Here is a 25,594-nt window from a genome sequence, read left to right as displayed (position 1 = left end):
CTTTATCTATTGGAGCAGTCCGGGTTCTGGTGAGATTTGTGAAATTTTACAAACATCCTCATCTGATGGGAATCCTTAAAGCCACTGTAGAGAACCTGCATCACTGGCAATTACCCTTATGATTGTATGATCCTCATTAGGCTGATTAAACTAGCTTAGCACCATATTATTTAAGTGGCACCAGGCAAAACAGCTGTACTTTGCTGGAGATAATATGCTAAAACTCTGAGCTGATATGAATTTTAGAAGACTACCAACACACTAAAAATCCAAGTAAAAAAAGGCCATTCTTTAGCAGCTACTAGAGAAAATAAACACTCTGCCTCACTGAGACTGGGACGAGCAGTGAAACTGAGCATGTTCCAGCAAAACCATTAAAGAATTCTACGAGCTATTGCTTATATTACAGGGTGCACTGCAAACTCTCTTTACAGTACACTTATACTTGACCTCCTTCTAGGTATAGGCATGAGGTTTAGGTCAGTAAGAAGGACTTTGAAGACAAACAACAGTCAATGACTGTGGGAGCAGAACTCACGATCTTTTGACTCCTGACAAAATTAATCCTTTTCTTTAACAGTTTCTGAATCACGAAAGGCTTGTACTCTTCCATTTGCAGAGCACTGCTTGACTGGGAGCAGGCAGCCTGATGCAGCAGATGTGCTGGATGTTCTCAATATTCTTCAAAGCTGTTTTGTGCTTTTAAAAATCTTATGAAAAAATACACCTTTTTTACTGTTTTTTTTGGGTTATTTTGTTTGGTTTTTTTTTTTTTTTTTTAAACAGGTGAATGCTGGTACAGCAGAATCAGTTATTACAGAAGAACAGGAGCGTGAAATCCCAAGAAGCCTGTTTTTGTTTGTTCTTCTCTAAAGAGAGAGAGAAAAAAAGCTGGTTATGACCCTGCTTCCAGAAAAGGTGCGGAAACTAATTACTTGAAGCGGAGAAAGAATAAATACTGCTTCTTTGATGTAGCCCTTACCTCACTAAGCCGGCTGGAAATTTCTCATTTACTCCACCGGGTTTTGGACGGGAGCCCTTGGCTGTTGGAGGGAACTTGACACAACCTGCGACCAGGGTGCACCTACATAGCTACTCGAATTATTGTATTAAGATGCTCGGTGTCGCTAATTGGGAATTTCATCGGTATCGTAAGAAAGGTAGAATTTTAAGGTTTAAAAATAATTTAAACCGAAATTACGGAAAGGCGCTGGCTGCAGCCCCTGCGCCCCCGTTCCCGGCTCGCTGAGCCGCTCGTGTCACTCCCCCGCCACCCTCCGCCAGCCCAAGTTTCCGAGTGCCGGGCAGGCCCCTCACGACGGGCGGCCCCCGGCGCTCACCCCCGGCCCGGGGGACTCCCAGCCTGGGGGAGCGGAGCCGGGGGGGGCGTCCCCGGCCAAGCGCCGGCGCCCCGGCAGCGCCCCCGGAAAGCAGGCAGTGGCCTCCGCCGGGGGAGAAGCCCGTCCCCGGGCGGGCAGGGGAGCAGCGGCGGAGGGAAGGAGGCAGAGCAGCCCCCGCCTCCCGCCCGCTCTCCTCCCCCTTCCCTCGCTCCCGCCTTTTGTGCGCCGGAGCCCGGGCGTCAACGGGTGCCGGCGGCCGCGGCGCTGACAGGAGCCCCCGGCCGTTAGCTTCGGGAGCGGCGCTGTCGCCAGGGCGGCAGCTCCAGCCGCGGCTGTTCCCGTAACCAAGGCGCTGCCAGGCACAGGCGCACACACAGCCACAGCCACAGCGCGGAGCGGGCTCGGGGGCCGCCTTTGCAGCTCTTCTCCTCCCTGCACCATGCTCCGCTCCCGGCAGCGCCCGCCCGCTGCTCCCTGAGGGGAGGCAGCCCGCCACAGCCCCGCGCCTAGCAAGGCGGGCGACTGGCACCCGGCTACCCGCCCGGTTCCCCGAGTTAGCTCCGTCCCGGGGACTTCGGGCTGCCGCCCCTTCACAGCGCCTCCTCCCGCTGTGGCAGCCCTTGGGCGGCGGGGGAGTGAGCCGCGAGCAGCCGGAGGGACTGCAGCCGCCGCTGGGGGAGAGGAGCTCCAGCCCCCGCCTCCGGAGCTCTTCATGGCGTCTCACCAGCAGACCAGGATCCAAGCCTACCTGGAGAAGAATAAGATCGGTCCCCTCTTCGAGGTAAGGTGCGCTCTTGCCGGCCGGCTCCCCCGCGGCGGGCAGCGGTGAGGGCGGGGGTTGCCCCCCGCGATGGCCGCGGCTCCCCGCGCAGCACAGGTGAGCGCAGGGGCGAGGACGAGTTTGAGGCGCCGCTCCGGCGTCTGCCCGGCCGGGGAGGGGAGGAGGGCAGCGCCGGCAGCCCCTGCCCTGCCGCGCCGCGCTGCGCTGCGCCGCTCCGCTCCGCACCACACGTGTGCCCTCCTGTCCCTCCTCCGCGCCCCTCCGAGTGTCGGAGCTCCGCGCAGCCCTTCCCGGCCATCCCGCGGACGTGCCCCGCTTCTTCGCCCCGCCACGGACGCGCCGCCCTCTGCTTCACAGGCGACCGCGCCGGCCGTGAAACAGGTGCCCCTTCGCCCTCCCACCCGCGGCCCCGCTCCCCCGAGGCGCCCGCCACGGAGCCGCCCGCCTCGCCTCGGCGGCCGCGGAGCCGCGGGCTGGTGGGACGGCGGCCCGGCCCCGGCCGTCCGGCCGCGGGGAGCCGCGTACCGGCTGCCCTTCCGTGGGCTGTGAGGGGGAGCTGGCGCTCCCAAGCCCCCCTCTCTCCAGGGCGGCAGCGCCGAGCAGCGGGCCGCGGGGGGTGGGCACCGCACGGCCCGCGGGCGAGACCCGAGGGGCTGTCCCTCCGTGACCGGCTAGCGAGGGGGGAGAGGGGGATGCCTCCCCACCGGGAAACCCGCCCTCTGGACCGGGGACTCGGGGTGAAACGTGTCCTGCGAAAAGTCCGTGTCGGTGGTGTTTTCTGAAATTTTCATCTGCAGTCGTACACTTGGGAACCGTATTTTTGTTATAGATTTTCCTTGGTCTTACAAAGATGCACTTGCTTGGATTTGTAGATGCACGGATGTGCATATTTTACTATTTCTGTGCATAAGATAGGAATACTTAGAATTTAAAAGGGTACTAGAGCAATCGGGATTATTACCATTTTATCATCCTGTTTCTCACAGTTTTTACATCTAAATGCACATATATTATACTTTGGCAGTATTATCCCAAGACGCAAGTCTCCCTTTTTCAGTATTTAACTTGTTCTCAATCAAGCTTACTACATATGAAATCTCTTTTATTCTGGTATAGTGCACATTTTGGGTAGCATTTGCCAACCCTCATAAGAAAGGTTCAATTTTTGTTAGAAAACTGTTCGCTGAGGGCCAGTTTTTGTATTTTGCATGGGCTGAGGCTGTTGCGACAGATTATGTTGGCTCAGTGTCAGAGGTGTTATGCTCATTTTGCAATAAATAAAACCCCATTTGATGGAACTGTAACTGGGTACTAGGGAACAGCAGGTGATTTTTCTAGTTCTAAAATTCATAGAAATGGAAACATTGGTGCGGTTCAGTTTCTGAATAAAAGACTGTTCAGTCAACACAGTTGCTAGGGCTGTATACGTAACTGACTCCTGTATATTTCAATGAGAATTAAGGGTTGTTGAAGAGTTAGGCCCTCGACAGCTGTCATTCTCTTCCTAGTTTTCTTAACCCATTGTTTAACGCATTAAAATTCAAACAAACTACTTGACATCACTGTTCTGAGTCACTGTGTTTTAACCTAGTTTCTCAGTAGTGTAAGGTGCTCATCTCTATTGTTTAAATAGCAGGATGCTTTAGTTATCAATAGTGGAGGAAAAAATGAAGAAGTTGTGTTTGTTACAGTGTTTCATATATCACTAAATATTTCGCTAACCACTATAATGTAGGAATTTCGTTGTGGTAGAGTCTGTGGGAGGCTCTTGGCATAACCTTGCAGGCTGTCTACAGGTTGTTAGTGCACTCCTGTATACCGGGAAGAGATTTTTGTGTGAAGTCCACTTAGACCTGAATACTAGGGAGTGGATTTAAGATACAGGGCTGTAGCATTCATGTAGCTGTTTAAAGTTATTTTAATCCATAACACTAGGAGGAAGAGGATCGTAATTCTTATCTCCTCTACTTCCTGATTAGCCATTTAAAATCTACTTATATGTTTCGTTTTGGTGATGTATTTTTTGTTCTCAACAGTTTTTTGAAGATCTGCAACCTGTACTTGATCTTGTAGTCCTTAGTAAGGGGAAGACATGTATTTGAAGTTGACAGGAATTGATCAAAGACTATGCATAGGGTGAAGCTTATGCTCTATACTAGTATTCCTATTATATATGCATTGTGGTGTATCAAGAATACCATGTGTTCAAAGTCAGATATATTCACTAATGCATCAGTTTTTCCTGCCTCTAAAAGTTCTGACACATTGAGAAGAGAGACCTGTGCTTCGTCTTTCATTCAGATACAGCTAGCATTTTCTTACACCACTTGTGTTTTTGATGCTAATTAATCACCACTTGTCATGGATGACAGCCATCTTTTTTTGCAGTGAGTACTAATTTTCTAATACCAAGTCAGAACAGAGTAAACTTGGATTCAATTTTCTGCAGTGTTATTTGCTGAGCAGGTTGTGACTATAATTGCTCAATATATGCTTCAAGCCAACATTTTAGGGAGTGCATAAAATAATATTGGGTAATTGAGGGCAGTCACAGGAAACAAGAAAGTGGAGAGAGGACATGCAGGTTTTTTTATATGAAGACAGGGATGGTGATGCACAAACAGATCATATTGCCTACTTGCGTAACGAATGATCAGTGATCAGGAGGACTTTGCGCCATAGATCTTAGACAATTATGCAGGCACGGTTAGATGATGGCTGGAACACTCGGCGGTTTCCTGATGATGAAGTCTGATTCCCCTGCATTACAGTCAAGAGCAGTAGGTGCTGTTAGTTGCTAGCTGGTCATTCTGTTCAGTTGCTTGCAGTAATCCTGGTAGTGTCTCTTTTCTCCGTTCTGTCCTGTATTTGTGGCCTTCTGTTACCGTGGTTAGGGCTTTTTGTACTTCATTAACCAGCCATATCTACCTGAGAACATCTGTTCTTTTGGACTTCGTCTCTTTTTTTTACCTTCAGCGCATGCTACATATGCAGATGAGTTCAGTTTTATTTCTTTGCTGAAGTTTTGTATGGTGTGACACTTGAATTATCTTTCTAATTGGTGTAAAAGAGAAGTGTCCAAGAGAAGTGCTGACATGTGAGACACAGGAAGACTGTAGGCCCTCCCTTGGATAAAAAGTTGTTTCCATCTCTATAAAGAAAGGTAGGAGTAATCTTCTGGAGAAAGAAATAATGAGCTTAGGCTGACTCAGCAGGCATCAGTCTCCTACTGGCTACCAGTACCTGTTAACGGATAGTAGGAAGTCCTATCCACTCAGCTGCAAATGGTAAGACACAGATTTACTTGATTCCAAACATTTTTACGAGTTAAATTCTTATTTGTGGCTTAAAGGTGGGAAGGAAGGTGGGTGGGAATTAGTGTGTACATCTGAGACTGCGTCAATTTTGAGACTTAAGACAGATTGCAGAACAACTTTGATACTTCAGCCTCATTTCCCCCTGTTGAACATAGGTCCAAAAATCATGTTTTTTCAAAATTGTTAGTTCGCTGCCATTTCATTTTACAGTTGCCTAAGGTTTTTGCGGGTAAAATTCCTGTGAACCTATAGGTCAACTTCTAAATGCCCCCGGCCATGCAGGTGTTGTTAGTGCTGACAGTAAGGTCTTAAGTTAACCGCTGAAATTCTGACAGGTTTCATGAACTAGCTTATCCCATTCTGTGTTGGTTTTGTGTGTTGTGATTTTGTGTTTTTTTTTTTTTTCCTTTCACTTTTGAAAGTTTAGGCATTTTCCTGTAAGAGATTGTTGGCATCTGAGAATACTGTGGTAAGAGACCTAGTTTACACTTGAGGAATGCCCTTTAGAAACGCCTCTCTTCTGGGATTTGTGTGGTAACACGTAGCATAGCACTACCTGATTTTTTTTAGAATTTTTTTTTTTTTTACATTTAACTTGGAATGTAACAAGAATTCTAAATATGAATTATTTCTGTGATGAAGCTTCACTGTTGTTTTTTTCCATCTTTCTAAAATGTGAACAGGAGGTGTGTGCCTAAAATTGGCTGGGACAGAGTATTCAGAATCAGCACCCACTCATTTCTGTCTGAGTGAAGTATTGACCCACTTTGCGTTTCAAGCATCCAATCCAACAAATTTTTTTTGTGTGCTAATAATCTCAATGAATAATCCTGCTGCCTGTGAGTATCCATACATCTAGCCTACTGTGTCTCTTCAGCATCCAGTTGTGTTCTCATTTGGGCAACCTGACAGTTAGTTTCTGTGAATTTGAAAGCTGGATCAGCACTCTTAAGAACAGATTGCAATAAATCTTCAAGAGCTCCGAGATAAATTTAGTGTTTTGGAATTTTCTTATTTATAGAACTGCAGCTAAAAAGCATCCGGCAGGTACATTGTTGTTATGCAGACCAGAAGACTGTAATTTCTTTGAGTTATAAAAAGCCAAAATAACTCTTCTCAAAATAAACATACTAAACCCCTGGTTACCTAAGAATCTTTCTCAAAGTAATGTGAGTTTAGAACGATGATTTTTATTTTTAAGAACATAAAGGCTGTGTTCGTATTACCACACTTACCTTGTTTTCTTTTAGCAGACAAAATTCCTGAAGCAAATATAGTAGGAAACTAATTTTTTTTTAATTTATAGTGTTTTTTTCCCTAACTGAGATGGCATTATTGGTGTATCTTATGCACTGGCTTCCATTATTTAGTTTAAATAAAATAACCATGCTTTTGACTTAAACCTTAACACATCCTAGTGCACCTGTTTGGTGACTAGTAGTATTTATAGTGCACCTTGTGATTGTGTTAGTCAAAGTTTGGGAATGAATTTTGGAGTTTGGACTGTCTTCTGAAGCAATGTTTGCCCTCAATTCTTAAATACACAATGTAGGCACAGTCAACTTAAGTGTCTCATTTACCAGTTTAAGATTCCTCACAGTATGAAATTATGTTTTAAGCTGCAATATCTGCAATGTGAATGATAGGGATGCTCTCAAATAATTGTTTTCTTTTGAGCTTTCTCAAATAATCTTTTATTTTATTTTGGTGTTATGCTTAATTGGCTAGATTCTGTTGCTAGCATGAAAGGGTCTGTATTCTGGATGATCTGAATTTACATAGAGAAGCATTTAATTTCAGGCAGCTAGATGGAGCCTTTGGAAGACTCAAGTTTTTCAGTACTTAGACATCATGAGCATCATTTTAGGTACCAACTGACCACCCAGTTACATTGTTTCAGCCTGGCAGTCCCTCTTTCAGAGGAGCCAATATTAGCTGTTTTTCAAAGGATGTGTGGAAACCAGCAGTGATCTGGAAGTGCTGCAGTGTTACACAGTAGGGGGTAGGGAATCATATATAAGTTCTAATTTTTTTTTTTGTTGTTGCCTGCTACAGTAGGACTTTGTGGTAGCCTTGATGTGCACTGAACTAAAAGACCTACTTAAAGGGAATGAAAGTCAAATGGAAAAAAATGGTGCAGAGATGTCCTTTGCTTTTTGGAGAATTCACTGTACATTCTCATAGTTGCCTTCATAAAGTTGTCCTTAAGGGAAAACAAGTGAAAAGCCCTAATTAAAACTATAGACAGACCCTTTTCCATTAACAAACAGTTCTATGAGCAATGGCTTTATGCTTTTTGCTTGGATTTTGTGGTGACCAACAAGATGCAAAAGTTGTCAGAAATTTCCCTGTGGACGAGGCATTCATAATTCTTCTCTCCTGTGGAAACTGGGTTTAAGAGAAGAGGTCGTTCCTGAGCGAGGAAAATCAAATGTTTTGGTCTTGCTACCTGACTAGTTAATCTCTCAACATTTGAAAGAACTTGCATTTTTTTGATGTCTACTCCTCTGGGAATTCATCTGAAATTAGTTGAAAGTTTAAAAAAAATATTGGAAAGAGACAGTGAAAGAGATCACAGATACAGGTATGCATTTGTGTGGTCACAACCATAGATGATAATCACAAAACCTTGTTTCCACAGTGGCAAACACATTACTTTCCTGAAAGGGAAATGTGGGCTTTCTTAATTGCTTTTTACAAAAAATTCCTTCTGGGCACAAGACACACAAAGAAATAAAAATCAAAGTTATATTCTTTGTCTAATAGTAATAATTAAATTTGAAGAATTGCATCTAAAATACAGAATGATAAAATGAAAGAATCATAATAACTTCCTTTTGTTACATTAACTTTTAATGTTTTTAAACTCTCAAAATGACAATTACTTTGTTTCTTGAGAGAGGTAGCAGAAGGCATAACTAGCTTGCCATAAAAAATAGCTGGGAAAATGAGAGGTAGCTCTCAATTGAGTTGCTCGCACCATCATTTACTAGCCGTGCCTGGCTGCTCAATGCTAAGGTCTAGAGCGAGCAGATGTTCTTGTTTAAAATAAAATAAAATAAGATACCATGAGTCTAATGTCTTTGCTCTAGGACACGCACTGGGACAATGATGATTTTGAATTTTTGTCTGGCAACCCCTGTTACAATGAATCTGTCTGGATCAAAGTAAACCCATGACTACTGTTCTTTTTCTTTGCGTTTTATCACATTATGAAGTCTCTTCCAAGTTTTGGATGATATTTAACGCATGGTGTTAATTAAACCTGAAGTAAGCTCTTCAACTGTTTTGTTTCTTTTGATTAATCCAATCTTTTGGTACAAGGACAAATGTAAATGTCAAATATTAAATAAAAAATTTTAATGGCTTTATACTCTATCTTTCATTTTTTCTGATGTGTTCTTTGCTGTTACTGATTTATGCTTTTCCAAGTGGGCTAGATGCTATTCATACCCCAGAGTCAGCACAGTCTCAGCCTTCTGGCTGTTCTGGAGCTTCTGAGAGGAAAGGGGGCACCTAGTACCTTAACCGGCATTTCTGCCACGTGTGATGCACTTCTTTACTCTTCTGGAGCAAGTGGGTTTCTTAGTTAGGTGCTTTATCTTGTCATTGACTAAAAAGACACACCTAGAAAGACAGCTGTTATTACTGCTTGCTTCTTTTAAAAGTGTTATTTTGTAAACAGAAGCATTAAAAAAAATTGAGTTAGAAACATAACATTTAAGAGCATTTTAACATCATGTTCTTTTACAGCTCACCTCTAATTTTGAAGGTCTAATCAATACTCTCTCCCTTTTTTCAATGTCTTTTCTTCCCACTTGGTATTTTCCATTTTCTGTCTTGTTTATGTAAATGAAGAAGTGGGGACCGATAATTTCTCATTTTCATTTGTCTAGTGACTGGTTTTTTTTTTTGTCTTGTGATATTTTATTTTTTTGGGAAAGCACACGTGCTTTTGTATGAGTGAGGGGAGATGCTTTGTTACCTCTGGACTTGAGAGGTGGCTTCAGGCATTTTTATGTTCACCAACTTTTGGAATAAGGACTACCCAAACCCCTAACTGTCTGTAATATCCAGATAAAAATGAGGTGTTACTGACTGTATTCTCTATTATCCCCCTTGCAGAGATGCACGCTTTCTTATTCTCCTAGCTGTGGAGTATGAGAGAGGGATATCTTCTGTGTTAAGAGAAGATGCTTCGTTACCTGAAACCATGAGAAACAGTTAAAACCCAGCTGAAAGCAAAATAATTTTCAAATAGAATTGTTAGGAAACTGTTGGCCCCCTGACTAAGGCAGTGTCCTGTTTCAGACATTACTGAAGGTGATGAAAAGCAGCACTTACTTGATAGGAGGAACAAGGATTCATGAGTTTAATTCGAGGACATAGAAAAAGAGCATGATCACTTGACATGCACACCTGTGCCTTTGCCAAGACAACCCAACATCATCTCTGCTCTCAGTATAGAGGGTAATACCCTTTTAAAAAGCTTGCAATAGACACATTTTTGATGGCCTTAACTTTTATGTCAGGTACCATATGCCATGCTGTGTTAATTTCTCCTTCAGCTACTCAGTTTCACTGAATACCTGTTTTTAGTTCCATCCAAAAGTATTCAGGCAGAGTTGTTAGGCTGAAGTCATGATGCTCCTCTGGTTTTGCTCTTCTGTTGTTTTGTGCAGTTTTCTTTCTCTATTCACATAAAATTCAAGTATTATTTTTGCATTAAACATAGTTTCCAGTGAAACACCTCGATTTTGAACATAACTTTACATAGCACTGTGAGGAAGTATGTTACAGTTATGGGGAATGCCCATGCGAAATGAAGAACGCATGTGAACTCGCTTACCCATGCATAATAAGTAGAAGGCTATTTTACGTTAGCCACCTCTTACAAAATTTCTGTCCATACAGAGAGTGGAAATTGTTACCTTCTTGTGTATTTACATGAAGCATTCTTTCCCTCTCCTCATGTTGCCAGCTCCCTGCAATATTCAGTGAGTAAAATCACTCTATTCATGCACCAGATTTCTCTATAGTAGCTGGAACAATATGCTTATCAAGCTCTTTTGTTGGCTTCTGGAGGAGCTGTTTTCTGGGGCAGGAATCATGAGAGTTTTGGTCTTTCAGCTGCATTGGAGCCTTTTTAATTGAATCATTCCTCCTCTCATAGCTTGTTTTACTCCAGACACTCTGGTGGTTTAGTACTCAGAAATGCAGGTTGTGAGGGCGATTTAATAGCCAGTTGCTGCAGGTCCTGTTCATCCTCATTGCTGGCTGCCCATTCCTGCTGTTCTTGTTCCATAACTGGTAGGTGTCTCATACTACAGTTACCCACTTTGGGAAGGTGAAATAGAAGAAAAGCAAGTCTGCAAAGAAGTGAAAAGTGTTCAGTTGGTTTAGCTAGGTGGGTCACCATGTGGTCTGATGAGGAGCATGGCATTTACTCAGGAGAGAAAATGCAGGTGGCCAGAGAGTGAAAGGGAAGGAGAAGAGCACAGCTGCCTTTATCTCCGTAGCGAGCTGCTAGATGGGTATAAGTGATCTCCAAATCACTCCATGAGGTCTAACTGCACAACCCTGTATTCGAGGAGCTTGTGTGCTTAAGCTAGCTTCATATGGATGATGCCTTTTAAAGGTGCAGTTCCCCATAGGTCAGGAGAATGTCATGGAGCCCAGCCCAGCCCAGTCCCTTCTGTGAAGGAGCAGGAGAGGGAATTGAATAATTAGGGAGGATGGCTAACGAATTAGGAGGAAATGGACCATATGAATACTCTGAGCGTGAAAGTAAGAACGGATAGGAGATGGAAGGGGATGGGATAACAAAGATTAATGCTATGTTGCCAACGCATTCTTTTTATTTATTTTTTTTTTCTTATAATCTCAGTCCCTACAGTCAAATGGTTACCTGGTGTCGTGGTTTAACCCCAGCCAGCAACTAAGCACCACGCAGCCGCTCGCTCACTCCCCACCAGTGGGACAGGGGAAGAATCAGAAGGGTAAAAGGGAGAAAACTCGTGGGTTGAAATAAGAACAGTTTAATAATTGAAGTAAAATAAATTAGAACAGTTAAATAGGCAAAGCAAAAACCGTGCACACAAACAAAACAAAACAAGGAATTCATTCACTACTTCCCATCGGCAGGCAGGTGTTCAGCCATCCCCAGGAAAGCAGGGCTCCATCACGCGTAACGGTTACTTGGGAAGACAAACGCCATCATGCCCAATGTCCCCCTCCTTCCTTCTTCTTCCCCCAGCTTATATATACTGAGCATGACGTCATATGGTATGGAATAGCCCCTTGGCCAGTCTGGGTCAGCCCTCCCCCTGGCTGTGCCCCCTCCCAGCTTCTTGTGCCCCCGGCAGAGCAGGGGAAGCTGAAAAGTCCTTGACCAGTGTGAGCGCCACTTAGCACCTATTTAGAGACAGCTTAGCACTACTTAGCAAGAACCAAAGCATCAGTGTATCATCGACATTGTTCTCATCCTAAACCCAAAACACAGCCCCATACTGGCTACCAAGACGAAAATTAACTCTATCCCAGCTGAAACCAGGACACCTGGGATCTGTACTTGCTTTTTTTAAAGAAAGGTTCTAGTGCTTGTGGTTCCTGAGAGTATGACTGAAGGGTGAGAAACATGACGCAAATAAAAGAAAATATAACTTACTATCATCTAAAGAAATGTGCGTGTTTTGCAGTGTCTGACTCGTACTTCTAGTACTTGATCTTGGCAATACTTGCTTGGGTATAGATTTGCCAGGGAGTTAAAGGTGTCCTTAGCACTACTATTAACACTGGGTGCTGTGCCACAAACTCCTTCATCAAGATTGCATTACACTCCAGTTTGGTAGGCGTTGCATCTCTGCTGACATTTGTATGAGTGGAGAGGTAAACTGGTGATAGTGAAGGATTCCTCTGGTCAGGTATCTATCTCAAAGAAAGGAATTCTGAATTATAAGTTCCGTGTTTCTTTTGGTGCACTAATGCAGAACAGCTGCTCTGTATTGTTGATAGCAGAATTCGTCCTAGAAGGCTAAATAAGCGTGTTGTGGTTTAACCTGGCAGGCAGCTTGAACACCATACAGCCGTTCGCTCACTCCCCCTCAGTGGGATGTGGGAGAGAATTAAAAAAAAAAAAAAAAAGGTAAAACTCATTGGTTGAGATAAAGACAATTTAATAGGACAGAAAAGAAAGGGAAAATAATAATAAAAGTATATACAAAACAAGTGATGCACAATGCAGTTGCTCACCACCTGCTGACCGATGCCAACCCAGTTCCCAAGCAGTGGACCCCCTGCCAGCTTTTCCCCTATTTTATATACTGAGCATGACGTCATATGGTATGGAATGGCCCTTTGGCCAGTTTGGGCCAGCTGTCCCAGCCATGTCCCCTCCCAGCTCCTTGTGCACCCCCAGCCTACTCGCTGGCAGGGCAGTGTGAGAAGCAGGAAAAGGCCTCGACTCTGTGTAAACGCTGCTCAGCAATAACTAAAACATCAGTGTGTTATCAACATTATTCTCATCCTAAATCCAAAACACAGCATTATACCAGCTACTAGAAAGAAAATTAACTCTGTCCCAGCTGAAACCAGGACAAAGTGGAAGCTGTCTCTTCTGAAGACTTGGGAGATGGTTCATAGAACTAAAAAGGAAGGGTAGTTTCATCTGTCAATGACCTTAGGAGAGAACCTCTGGAAGCAATTATGGATAGGGCAGTTAGGAAGAAAAAAGTTTTATGAGGCAGATTCTGTGATGGTTTTGTAGAGATGGAGTTTGGGGGCATAGGTGTGAGTAAGGCTGTAGTTTCATTTGAAGGAGAAGAAAAGAGAAGAGAGAGGATAAGATTACTGGATTTCTGTGACTTGGTTTACTGGAATTTCTCAGGCTGAAATGTGTGTGTGTGTGTATGTTCATGTGCTATGCAATGCATATAGGTGCTCTGAAGCATTGGGACACACCTGAGAATCCCATGTGCACTGGACAAGGATCCTGCATAAATATGGTAGATGCTGTACATTCCTGTTCAGACACATTGTATTAACTGCGCATGTCCAGGCCAGTTGGGCATGACACACTCAATACACCCAATGTGACCTGGGTATTCATCTTCCTAAGCATTCTGAAGAATCTTGTCCTTCCTGCCTAATCAGGGCAAAGCAGACATGTCCAGGGAAACACAAGCTGAGGACAAAACCGAGATTTGCAGATGCACAAATTCCTCTGGGCGTATCATCATGAAAACCACCCGTAATTGTGCTGAGGACGAACTCTGCACAGGATTACCCTTGGAGAGTTGGCAGGCTGCAACTCACTCACTGAGTATCTTTTTGAGACACATCCTTTTGCATGGTGTAGAGACCCCAGGAAAAACAACGGTGTTTCAGAGCTCCTCCTACGTGTGCCCTGGTTCAGAATAATGCCAGTAGATAATAATGCCTGTAGTCTAATACAAAGTGTAAGATAGTGAAGCTATATGGAGACAAAGGCTGAATGGAGACTTACCAGTATGGAGCAAAGAAGGCATACACAGAGAGAAGACTAAATTGCTAGAGTAACAGCTTTAATCTTGATTTCTTATCCTTTGAAGAAGAAATACCTGAAAGAAAAAGACAGCAGGGGAGAAAAAGGAACAAAGGTAAATAAGAAACTCAAGAGAATTTATTTTATTCCGTGTTTCCCTATGATAATAGAAAAAAGATTAGAAGAATGAAGTTGGCCAAAATGAAGATCCACTTAACATTTACTTAAACACTGAAGAAAAAGTGAAGAAGTCGGGAAATAAAATATACAGTAGTTAGGGTTCTGAAATGGTTGCTAGTTATCTGGCTGCTGTTCCTACTTCTGCTACTGCTGTCCCGCTGCATTATCACATATTATTCTGTGCTTTTGTTTCCCCTTCCTTTCTCTGTCTTGTTTATCTGCACAGAGACTGCAAACCCCTCTGGCTCTTACAGTCTTCACATGGTTTAGGAGTTTTCACAGCAAGGCCCTGAGCTCATTATGGCCCTTCTGCTTCTTCTTCTTTCTTTGTGCTGCCTCAGTGCCTGGTAGTGCTATTAATCCCATTAATTGGTGCCACACATTTAAAAAAATTGATTTCTCCTCCCTTCTCCCCTGCTTAGTGTGGCGGTTCAGAGCATTGACAAGTCTCAAGGCTGCCGTGCAGTCCATGTGAGCACGTTGTGTTCCCACAGGGAGCTCTGCTACAGTTGGTGAGGCCCTGATTTACAAGAGGAAGGCCTTCAGTCGTAACCAGGCAGATTTGGTCTCACATTAAATTAATAGCAATCAAATCATCAGGAAGCTTTAATTGGGCAATCACTGTCAGGGTTGGGAAGTTACTTTGCTGTGTCAGAAACAAACAAAAACATGTACCAGTGATTTGCAGGCATTGTTTTCTAAATAAAAATCATTAGAAAATAATATTACTAATGCTTTGGCATTTATTAAAAATAACTCTACAACCCAAAAATCGCACATCTAAAATTACCCAGATCTCATCTTCTAGAAATGAAGTGATTCTTAGTTGCCTAAGCCATTGCGGTCTTGATGGTAGAAGTGTCTGATGAGAAATGATGGACCTAACTACAGTTCTAAGTACAATTCAATTACCTGTCCTTAAAAATTACCATTGCTACCCATTTAAAGTTTTCAATCATTAGTACAGTAGTACTTATTTAAATATCCACTTATGGCTTTAGCTTTCTTGTAAAATATACTCCTTCAGTCCTTTGTTTGAAAACCTAAGCCAGAGGACAGCTTGTGGATGGTGCAGGTCATGTCCCGGGTAGGTTAGGGCATGCTGACTAGATCCGCGGTGACAGTTTACATGGAGGAGACAGTCAAAGTGCAAATGACAGTTTTTTAGAAATATACTGGTTTTGTGTATGTGTTGAAGTTACCTTGTTTGTCCTAGAAAGTGATTTTAATAAGTTGATCCATATGACGTAATTATTAGAATTTGTGTTTTTTGGATGACTTCTTCGAAAGCCATTTTTCCTATTTTTTCTCTTGGAAAAAATATTTACTCATTAGCCTATATTTTTGTTACACAGATACCAATATTAATATTTTTTTCTTATTTCATACTTACACTTTGGATAATGTAAAAATGGCTTTAATATTGCAATGATATATGTAACTTAGCTAATCTATAACATAGAGTGGAAAGTGTATCCTGCTTATGTAAGCTGATATTTATTTAGCTGTCCCCATTATCTCAGACCTACTTTATTTGTGGGCATATGATAAGTGTCAGCCTTAAGCCTGTACAGCCAATGCACTTGTCCTCCCAGAGGCCAAACAGAAGTGTCCAACATCCTCTCATTTCAGAGACTTTTTTTCAGCTCGGTATTGACATAAGTCTCAGTTTTCAACTGCTCTTTTGACCTAGTGGGAGGGAGGCTTTTCACAATACTTACTTAGGTGAGGATTCTGTAAGGACTTGGGCATGCAAGTAACTTTTTAATGGAACAAATCATGAGTAATCCATGCGACAAATCATGAAGGTAAACTATACATATGCTTCAGCTTTTTTCCAGTAGCATTACATATGAATCTGCATCGGAATGAATCTTGTTTTCAGCCATAACTGGTGGTATTATACTGAGAGGTACAAAATAAAAAGATCCAAAAATATGATTAACAGTAGTTGGGCCACTTATACTTTAGCTTAAGTCTTCATATGTCATATTTTGTGTTTGTCCTTGGGATGCGAGGTATGCTACCTTAAATTCCTTCATAATCACACATTGATGAGCAGATGTGAGTAGGTCTGAGAATGTAAAATATATAGCCATCATTTTTGGAAGGCAGGGATTGACAGCAATGTACAACTTAGGACTGGGTAGAAATATTTTATTCTTTTTTTGTCCTTGTTGACAAACACAGCTCCTTTAAACCTTTAAGTCTGATAAATTGAAATGTTTTGTTAAAGCAACCTGTAGTGTTTTTGTGATGAGTTGACTTTCAGCTGAACTTCCTCATTTGGCTGAATTACTTGATGGAAATTATAGTTTGGATGTCTCTTAAGCTCCTACAAGCTCTCTCTGTGGCTTAACTATGCTGAGAACAAACAGATAAATCCTGTGTGGAAAACATAGGCTGTAAATATCAATGACGTTAATTCTGTCCTCCCTCTTCATGGTTCTCTTTCACATCGACCGGTAGTGATCACAAATATAGGCCATCCATATAAAATTAAACCACTACACAGGAATGCAAACCTAGGATATGTAGGGGCAGGGGGGAGAGTTTGTTGTTGTTTTCCAGAAGTAATGTCAAAAAAGTCCCTTGCTGATGGATAAAAAAGTGAGCATTAGTATTTGGGTAAAGCTAGATTATTGCTTTAGATTTGAAAAAGCAGCCCATGAGAATAGACTGTTATGCCTGTGATGGTGTTTCTTTCTGGAGATGGACTGTTAAGTCGAATGGCTGTTCTCAGAACCTTCAGAAGAGTGTTTGGCCAAATGTTTGGCGTGGGAATAGGTGGACATTTATTCGCTGGAAAAATATTGCTGTATCTTATTTGTGTCACATTACAATTTGTGTTCAGCTGTAATCAAACCCTAGATTTTTTGATGCTTTTTCCAATTTGAAAAAAATTGAAATAATTGAAAGCATTTGAATTTAAGATGTTACAAATAATAGCTGTTATAACGCAAAAGTGCTTGAGTGTTTTTTTTTCCATGACTACTTATAGTGTTTTTGTCTAATATTTGAGCATATGAAAATTTACAATAGTATTACACAAAATGGGAACTTGCCATTCTCGTAAGTCCTTATAATAATAGGTACCATTATCGTAATCAAGAAGACTTTCTCATAGCATATTTTTGCCCTACATTCAGCGGAACATTGAGTTTGTTTCTTCTAGTTTTCTATGATATCAAAAGATCTTGTGAGCCTGATTTATATCAATAATATAGTATATATGTTATATATATTTGTGGGAAAAGAGAATGCTTTCTATGCCTCCTACCAGATGGATGATTTTTGCATTTGATCTAGTACTTGAGCATTATTTTTATATTTTATACAAAAACTGTTCAAATAATGACATTCAAGTTGAAAGTCAAGCTGAATGAGTGTTACAGAACGTGTTTTTAAAGGTCTGTGTGATTACTGTGATATATATAAAAGTGAACAACAGTCAGTTTATACAAGTAATTATAAACCTAACTTTCAAGTGTTTGTGGTGTTTTGTTTTTTTTACTTTGACACATACTTTTGTTTTAATGTAGGAAATGAGATTTGAAAAACAAACATGAAATTAATCCAAATCAAAAATGAGGCAGGCAAAGCCCAGTTATGTGCTGTTATAGTCCAGGGGCAGTTACAACCCCAGCCTGAAGCGGAGTCTGCAGCGTTGGTGCAGCTGTATAGTGCTGAGTATTTAGAAATATGCATTTGGCATTGCACCATCTCTTCTGTTAAACACGTGCCTGGCTCTAATCCATTGTATTTAATATCCGACATATACTGTCAGCAAAGTTTGATATTTCCTTTGTAGAGCACAACAGACACACTGTTCTTTCACTTCAGTTAATCAGTTGTCTTTTGCTGAAGAGTCATTTTCTGGGGCACCCTTTTCTAGGCATGATGATAGGACATCCAGCCGCTGACGAGGAAGTGTCTTGTCTGAAGTGAGTCTTCCAGTGACTCTTTCTGTGCCAAAGTTGTATGGGGATCTGTTCTTCCTCATGGTGCTCCAGAGGAAGGGACACGCTTTGCAGTACACTGAGTCTGGAAGGCATGGGAGTAGGGTGAGAGGCTTCTGTCTCTTCTGATGGTGATCAGATCTCTCTCTAATGTGTAACATCACCTGTGTAAATGCAATTGTGCACTGGTTAAAGCTATTTTTTTGTCTCTGTGATTCCAGTAGCCAAACCTGGGTGAAAAAAAGTCATTCAAGTTAGAGGTCCACACAAAATGTTGTAGTTGTGTTTCAGCATAGGGAATTAATGTTTGGATGTGGAAATAACTTGATTAATGCAGGACTGTCCTGATACAAGTGTTTAGATTGAATCTTTGACATTACATCCTCCAGGATTAAAATAAAATACAGTATTTCTTAAATGAACAAAGGTAAATGCTACTTAGATATCAGTGCTGTTCTGAATATGACTACCAAATTACGCCTGCCATTTTCTGTCTTTCCATGCCTTTTAGGGAATATGGTGGTGTCTTTTTTCTGGGTATATTTCAAGATGTGCAAAAGGAATGTAATAGGTTATCCTTCCTATATGCAGTTAAATCAATTACCTGCTGAAAAACCCAACTGTCTTTATATTCTATTTTCATCTGCTGGCTGCAACAAGGAAAAGGTACCATATTGTGATAGAAATTGTCCAGACATATTGCAAACGAGGACTTCTGCCTAATGAGTTTTGAGTCGTATTTCAAGGCAACACAAAGCCAGTAGATGACGTAAGCAAGTGTGGAGGGGATCTTGGAGGAACGGTAGTAGGAGCACACGTTTTCGGAAGGTAAGATTGGTGCCTGCTTTACAAGCATAGATTTTGCTTTGTAGGAGCAGTCAGTTAGGCAGCCTGTTGTTCATCTACAGTAGGCTCTGTATTCTCCTGGGTTCGGTCCTCAGACTGTCCAGGTCTGTGTATGTTCAAACCTTGACACTGAAGGGCCTGCTTTTCAGGAGACTTGGACAGCAGCCTGGGGATTGTTCCACAAGCCTGGCCCATTTTTAGACAGAGAGGGAGGCAGTGGCTGTACCTTCTCAGGGCTCAGGCAGAGCAGTGAACCTGGTAGTGCTAGCAGGAAGCAGTTTGGGAACCCTGGAAGGTGGCTGGAGACATATAGACCGTGGGTCGCTCTGCACTAAGTGTTAACATTTCCTTCCCCTAGCAATTTTGCTATTGTCTCTCATACCTGATTCTTCGTGGTTCATGTTGCACTCTAAACCTGAATACTTCAAGCCAGCACTGTTTACGTCAAAATGGACACCTGTGTGTCTTGTCCCCTCTGTGTGCGCCTAATCTTCAGTTTCTTTTCTAGTTTGGCTATGATGGGATAGTCATTCTCAAAAGTTTCTCTGCTCTAAGCAGCAGAAGTATCTATTTTAATTCGACTTGAAATAAAGAGATTATCCATGAAGGTAGAGCATGTTAGAAATCTGTCAGAACTTTGAAAATAATATTAAGGAAAAAAAGATACCATTAAAGCAGTTTCTCTGTCATCTCGCTCTCTGATGGGGAAAATCATACGAGTAATTTTGGCTTAACTGGTGGTTGATAAAAATGCCTATGGAAGCAATCACAGGTGGATTTTACTTCCAGCTGAACTGGAATTATTAATATGTCTTCCCAGTTGGGGCTGAAGATGAATTCAGGTACACTGATATCCAACAGAAATAAAATAGCTGCCGGTATCATATGGTAGCATGTAGTAGATGGTAATACGCAAAATGCTGGAGGGTCTCCTAGAGTATGGAAAAAAAATTGGTCAATATTGTTTTTTATTTGTTAACATAGTTATTTAGCTACTTATAACAATATTATGAATTCATGTGTTTATAATTAAATTTTATTGTTATATCCATGGGCTGATGGCTTCTGCATGGCACAAGATTCCTGTATCCTTGCATTTAAAGTGACCAGTTCTTTTCATTCTGATTTCATTGTGGGTTTTGCTTTTTTTTTTAATAGCAAAGTTCAAGTGTATATATAATTAAGCAAAAACTTCATCTACCCCTAAATGAACGCAGGTTAAAACGACTGCTAATATAGAAGTGTTACTTACAATACTAAACAAGGAGATTTTTATAATTTCCACTTGCAGTTAGAAAAACACAGAGTATGAGCTGTGTAGAACCAAACCGAACGTGACTGTGTGTTCTCAGAGGCGTTTGAGAGCTATCAGGTATCTGCTTGCAGGTAGTCCTCTGTGGCTTTGGTGATTATTCTGACAAGATGCTGTGCATCTTGTGTTACCTGTAAAAGGCAAATCAGTGTGACCTTTCGGGGGGGGGGGGGGGGGGCGGGGGGAAGGATACAAATAGCTTTAAATCAATCAAGCAACTGCTTATATGTGAAATAACCTTTTGTCTACTTAAAATGCTATATGGAAACTACTCGTTAGTCTTATTTAAGGAGTTCCAGCCACATTTGCAGTATATAAATTCTGCAGGTATAAAAGAACCCTTTGTATTTTGCTGTGGTGGAGGAGAATTTCCAGACTTTTCTATGGCAACAAATTCTGACCTTTCCAGTTCAGAAATCTCTGTTGTATTGGTGCATATTAAACATTTAGTTCTATTTAAAAAGCTGATTACAACATTGGTATGAAGTCTTATGAGACCAAGTCAGTCTCTCACAGGTAAATAATAGGAAATTAAGATGCATATCTGAATAGATATTCATCTATTCAAAGTGTATGAATAAAACTTGTAATTAGACTGAGTATTACCAACAATTGTTTAGCTGCTGTACTAAAGGAACATCTCCAAATGAGATGATTTAAATAAATTCTAACAAACAGGGAGCATCTGTTAACTTCATTGGAATTTGTTTGGTGATCATTACTTGAGCAAATTTAGGGTTAATTTATGTAGACAGCTAAAGTCAAGATAATTAAATCTGTGTTAGAACTTCCCTACCCTGGACTCTGATAACTCCCATTCTTCATTTCATGCCACTGTAATTGCTGGTTATTATTTGAACTTCTATGTGAATAGTTTAAAAATTCTTGGTCAAGATTAAAAAATTTTGAAAACAAATTTTTTATGATTATTTTAATGCATAGAACTTATAGAGAATATTTAATAACTTTGGCTATACACACTGGACAGCAGTGGACTGGACTGGAACTTTTTAAAACATCATCTCATATGTATCTTCCTGTAGCACTTGAGTCAAGGTAATGTTGTAGTAATGTAATTACTTGTATCCTTTTTCCACAGGAGAAGTAATATTGATTTGCCTTTTACAGATAATGCATGATCTACAGTGCCTTGTTCCAAAAGCTGTCAGAGCAGAGTGTCTGCTAATGGACACCTGATAGCTCTGAGTTTTAATTTTTCTGCCAACATGGGCTTGACTGTCTGCAGCTTCATCGTGTCTGTTATCCCGTGGTTTGTATGTTACATGTTAGTTGCATGTGCTGGTGAAACCCATGGAAGACATCCGAGTGGTGGTTTCCAGAGGCAAACTTCATATTGTGGAATGAGCATCAGGCCAAGGCTCCATTGAAAATAAGGCTTCAATGTCTGAATGGGATTTTGTTGTGTAAAAGTGATGCTAACTTAAAGAGGTTCCCTGGTGTTCATACTTCTGTGATAGCAATTATGGGATTTCTCAAGACCTCCTTTTTTAAAGAAGGCCAACAAAGAAAAATCATTGAGGGTGTGATCCAAGGAATGATGTGCATTTAGTTACAAGCCAATTTAGTCACATTGATAGGTCCAAACACTGCATGGTTAGTAGTATGTGTCACAAAATGGTGATCCAGAAACCCCATGTACTAAGCAAGAACTCACCCATAGTACTAAATGCCAAAGCACAGAGAAATGTCTGAAGTATTAGCCAGGTGTAGAGTGTCAAGCTGGAGTTGAAAACGGGTGTTGCTGTGCACATAGACACAACCATCTGAATACTTCCCTGAGGGATGATGCTAGCAGTGTTTCAGAGGTAACAGTTAGAAGTGAAGCAGCTCTCCACAGTGTGAAAGAATTGTGTCTATATTTTATCTAAATGCTGTTTAATACTAGCCGCTGGATTGTCAAATTGTGCTCCCTCTTATGTCACTGCCTGAATTATCTGGCTCTCTATCTGTCTATCTCACTGTGCAGTAGCATAGGTTTAGCAGGCAGCTTAGAACGTTTCTTTTCCTTGATACATGACAGCCTTGAGTTTAAGACAGTATCCTGTATGGTGAGGGACGTGGGTCTGAATCTCCTCAGGCTGATGGTAGCCTTATATTGTACCTAGGTTCCCGTATCCTGAATGAGAACCAGAGCTCATATGCAGCTGGCAGGTATTGGCTTTACTATATTTTTGAGGGGTCTAATATTGGGCACGTGTTAGGCATGGTCAGAGAACACTAACTCCGTCAGACCTCTTGAGAATCTTAGGTGCCAGTCTGTCTAATCTTCATCAGGTTTTGCAGAATCTGAAAGACTTTTTGCTGGGTAAGTTCTGTCATTTCCTTAGAAATCTCTTGTAGATCCTGTTATCTTCTCTAGCACCTGAGTTACTAATCTCCACAACTGTTTACATCCAAAGACTCTATTACATGGACAGATGACCCCTTAGTTGCCTTATAAAATCAGTATTCTAAATTCTTTTTTGTGTCAGTAAATCTTTACCTTTCAATGTGAGATTTAAACATGGTAAATGTGTTTTTTAAACCTTAAAAAAATATAATCTTTTATACTTAACAGATCTCTCACTTTGAGAAGCTCAAACTAATCTATATGAATCCTGTTCAGAGACCTGAAATCCAGCTTGCCACAACTTTGTATGCAACAGCGGTGCAGACTTTGTTAATGTTGACCTATTGTTCATAGGTACTTCCCACTTGCAATCTCATGCAATCCAGCATCACCTATTGACAGTTGTTATTTTCATTATACTTCATAGCATTTTGACCCAGGTATTGCACTATATTTGCTTGTGAAAGGACCACCCAAAGCCTTAACTAAGAAGGCAAAAACCTATTTACTGAGGTTTTTTGTTTGTTTTTTTTTAGAGCATTCAGGCTGCTCTAGAAGATCAGGATCCGTTGTCTTTCTAAAAAGCATGGATCAAGGCTTGCTTCTTGAATTTAAAATGTGGTCGGAAGAGATGGTCACAGAACGCCTCCCTCTTCTATTCACTTGCTCAGGGACTGTGAGATCCTGTGTTCAGTGCCCTGCTCAGCCTGCAGGGTTTAGACTCACATCTCCCACCTCCTTGCAGACGAGTGTCATAGTAGCATAGTTATTCAGGCAGCTACTTTGGAAAAGTAGTCTTGCTTTCTGGTCACTTTGCGGTGATTGACTTTGATCCTGAAGTGTTCGGATAAAACAGGCTCATTTCTGAGGTATATCAGACCACAAAGGTTCACTTACAGTTTATGTACCTGGAGTATTTTCAAGTCACGCTGATGGTATCAATACTACAGAGATTGTCAAAGTGCAGTTTTAGTTTTGAGTAACTAAATTTTCCTTAACTCTCAGTTTAGATCCTGAAATCTTTTATTGGCCCATAGTGTTCCTAGTACAATCATGCATAACCCCACAGTTCTTGAAATAATTATTTGAACTCTGGTAATAAAAACTTAAAATTTAATTTTAAATGATTGAACTGAAAATCAAACAGATCCACTCACTCTTTTTTGTAATAAGCCATACTTAGAAATAAATCTGTTAGATCAAAACCATCCATTAGATTGTGCTCATACTTCAGAAGTAAATTTATTATAAGGGACTTCATTAAAGAAAGTGGATATGTAAGTGGAAAAAAACATTATTTCTAATTTTAAATATATGGCCAGTGTATGATTCTAGTATCTTAGTCCAAATGGTAATTTCAAAACTGTTCATATAGTAAAGCCACCACCTAAGGAGCACTATGCAAGTGATACAATTTGAACTTCAGTCCAAAGCCTGAACTGGGTAACAGCCTCAAAATGGCCCCAAAGGTCTGAAGTGGTATGCTGAAGTTTCTGCTGTGGACATTCCAATAAAACCAGAATTTATTTTTCTAGAACTGCAGATTACGTAAATACTGAAAATCTCTGTACGTATATATGTATACACACACACATACCCAGGAGAGATGTCTGGCAAGAATCATTGATATAAAGCCTTAGGTCTGTGACCCTGGAGTTCAGGTTTTTACTTCACTTCCAAATATTTGTATTTATGTTAATATTTTTATGCTAGATATATTATTGCTGATTTGTTTTTCTGTTGTTTTGTGGTCTCCTTCGTTCATGCATGAGATCAGCCTCGGAAGTCTTCCTCATGCCTTCTGGTAAATTACTCTGTGGATAAATGAGCATTTGGTGGCTGATAGCATACCTGCTATGATGAAACCAATGAGTAGGCAAAGCTGCGTGACCGAGTTGAGTGAAGGATGAAGGATTTGGAAATGTGTGTCCACAGCTCACCCAAGAGTCCTGACTGTGCTCTCCTGCTGTGTGGGTGACTGCCAAACGTTCCTAGTGGGAAATGTCTCTAGTGGTACGCACTGTTAAACAGCTTGCAATACGTTCTCCAGGAAATCGCTGTTTGGAAGAGCTCTGCTGGTGTTCTGCCTCAGGTGCTGTGGTTTGGCATACAGTTAGTAGCTTTTAAAATAGAAATGTTAAAAAAAAAAAAAAAAAAAAAAAAGCTTTTAGGAAAACTGATTTTAAACAAATTTTTTTAACGTTAGCTGTTGACACGTAAATGTCATATTGTCATTTTTTCTTCACTCCAATACTGCTATCCACAGGGGAAGTTGTCTGAGTAAAATATCAGTCCTTCTAATGTGACTACTCACCACCAGTTTTTGTTATACAGCTGGCAAAGTTTTGACAGGCTTTTAAAAGGATGAAATATGAAGTAGAGAAAATGTAGATTGTTAATTTTTCTTGTCAATATTTCATGTATATGAAGAGCCATTTTGTTACATGTAAATGATATAAACTTGACTGAGTTACTGGGAAAATTCTTGGACTACATGCGTTTCTAACTTCTAAGATACATCACAGACTGTAATATCAGATTTATGTCAATGTAATTTTACAGCAAATAAACTTCTTTTAAAAAGAGAAGAAATTAATGCTTTTATGTTTCAGGTTATGTTGCTTCTGCACTATAGCCAGGACTCTTCTTTGCTGGTTGTAACATGGTTGCAGGCAATGGGTGGGATGGGTGTGCACCTTGCTCATGAGTTTAGGTAGAACTAGGACTTTCACCAGCTTTACACTAGATCATCTCTTGTTGCCCAGCTCCAGACTTAGGTCCTTCTGTCTTCTGCCAAAAAAATTAAGAGTAACTGTGTTGAATTCTGGGATTTTAAGTAGTAAAAAATTGGGACTCTTAATTCCTAGACCAAATTTATCAATGTCATACTTCTTGCATTTTGCTTTTAGATATTATAATGTGACTGTAATTGAAAAAAAAAAAAAAAAAGAAAGTATAAAATCGTGTCTTGAATAGTAATTTTCTTTA

General features: G+C 41.1%; 1 protein-coding gene across 1 annotated transcript in view; it reads left to right on the top strand.

Annotated features, from left to right (window-relative positions):
* Nucleotides 1–2,052: 2,052 nt before the first annotated feature.
* Nucleotides 2,053–25,594, top strand: part of LOC309586750 (uncharacterized protein C8orf34 homolog) — a gene marked incomplete at both ends in the record, with an annotated part of 200,211 nt that continues 176,669 nt past the window's right edge. Inside the window, one exon of the mRNA XM_082304141.1 lies at nt 2,053–2,121. Coding sequence (XP_082160267.1) covers nt 2,053–2,121 — 69 coding nt within the window. The remainder of the gene's footprint in view (nt 2,122–25,594) is intronic.

This window comes from Platalea leucorodia (assembly GCF_965183815.1).
Source record: "Platalea leucorodia genome assembly, chromosome: 1".
Lineage (NCBI taxonomy): Eukaryota > Metazoa > Chordata > Aves > Pelecaniformes > Threskiornithidae > Platalea > Platalea leucorodia.
Note: the sequence above shows the minus strand (reverse complement) of the source record. Positions and strands in the feature narration are given on the sequence as shown.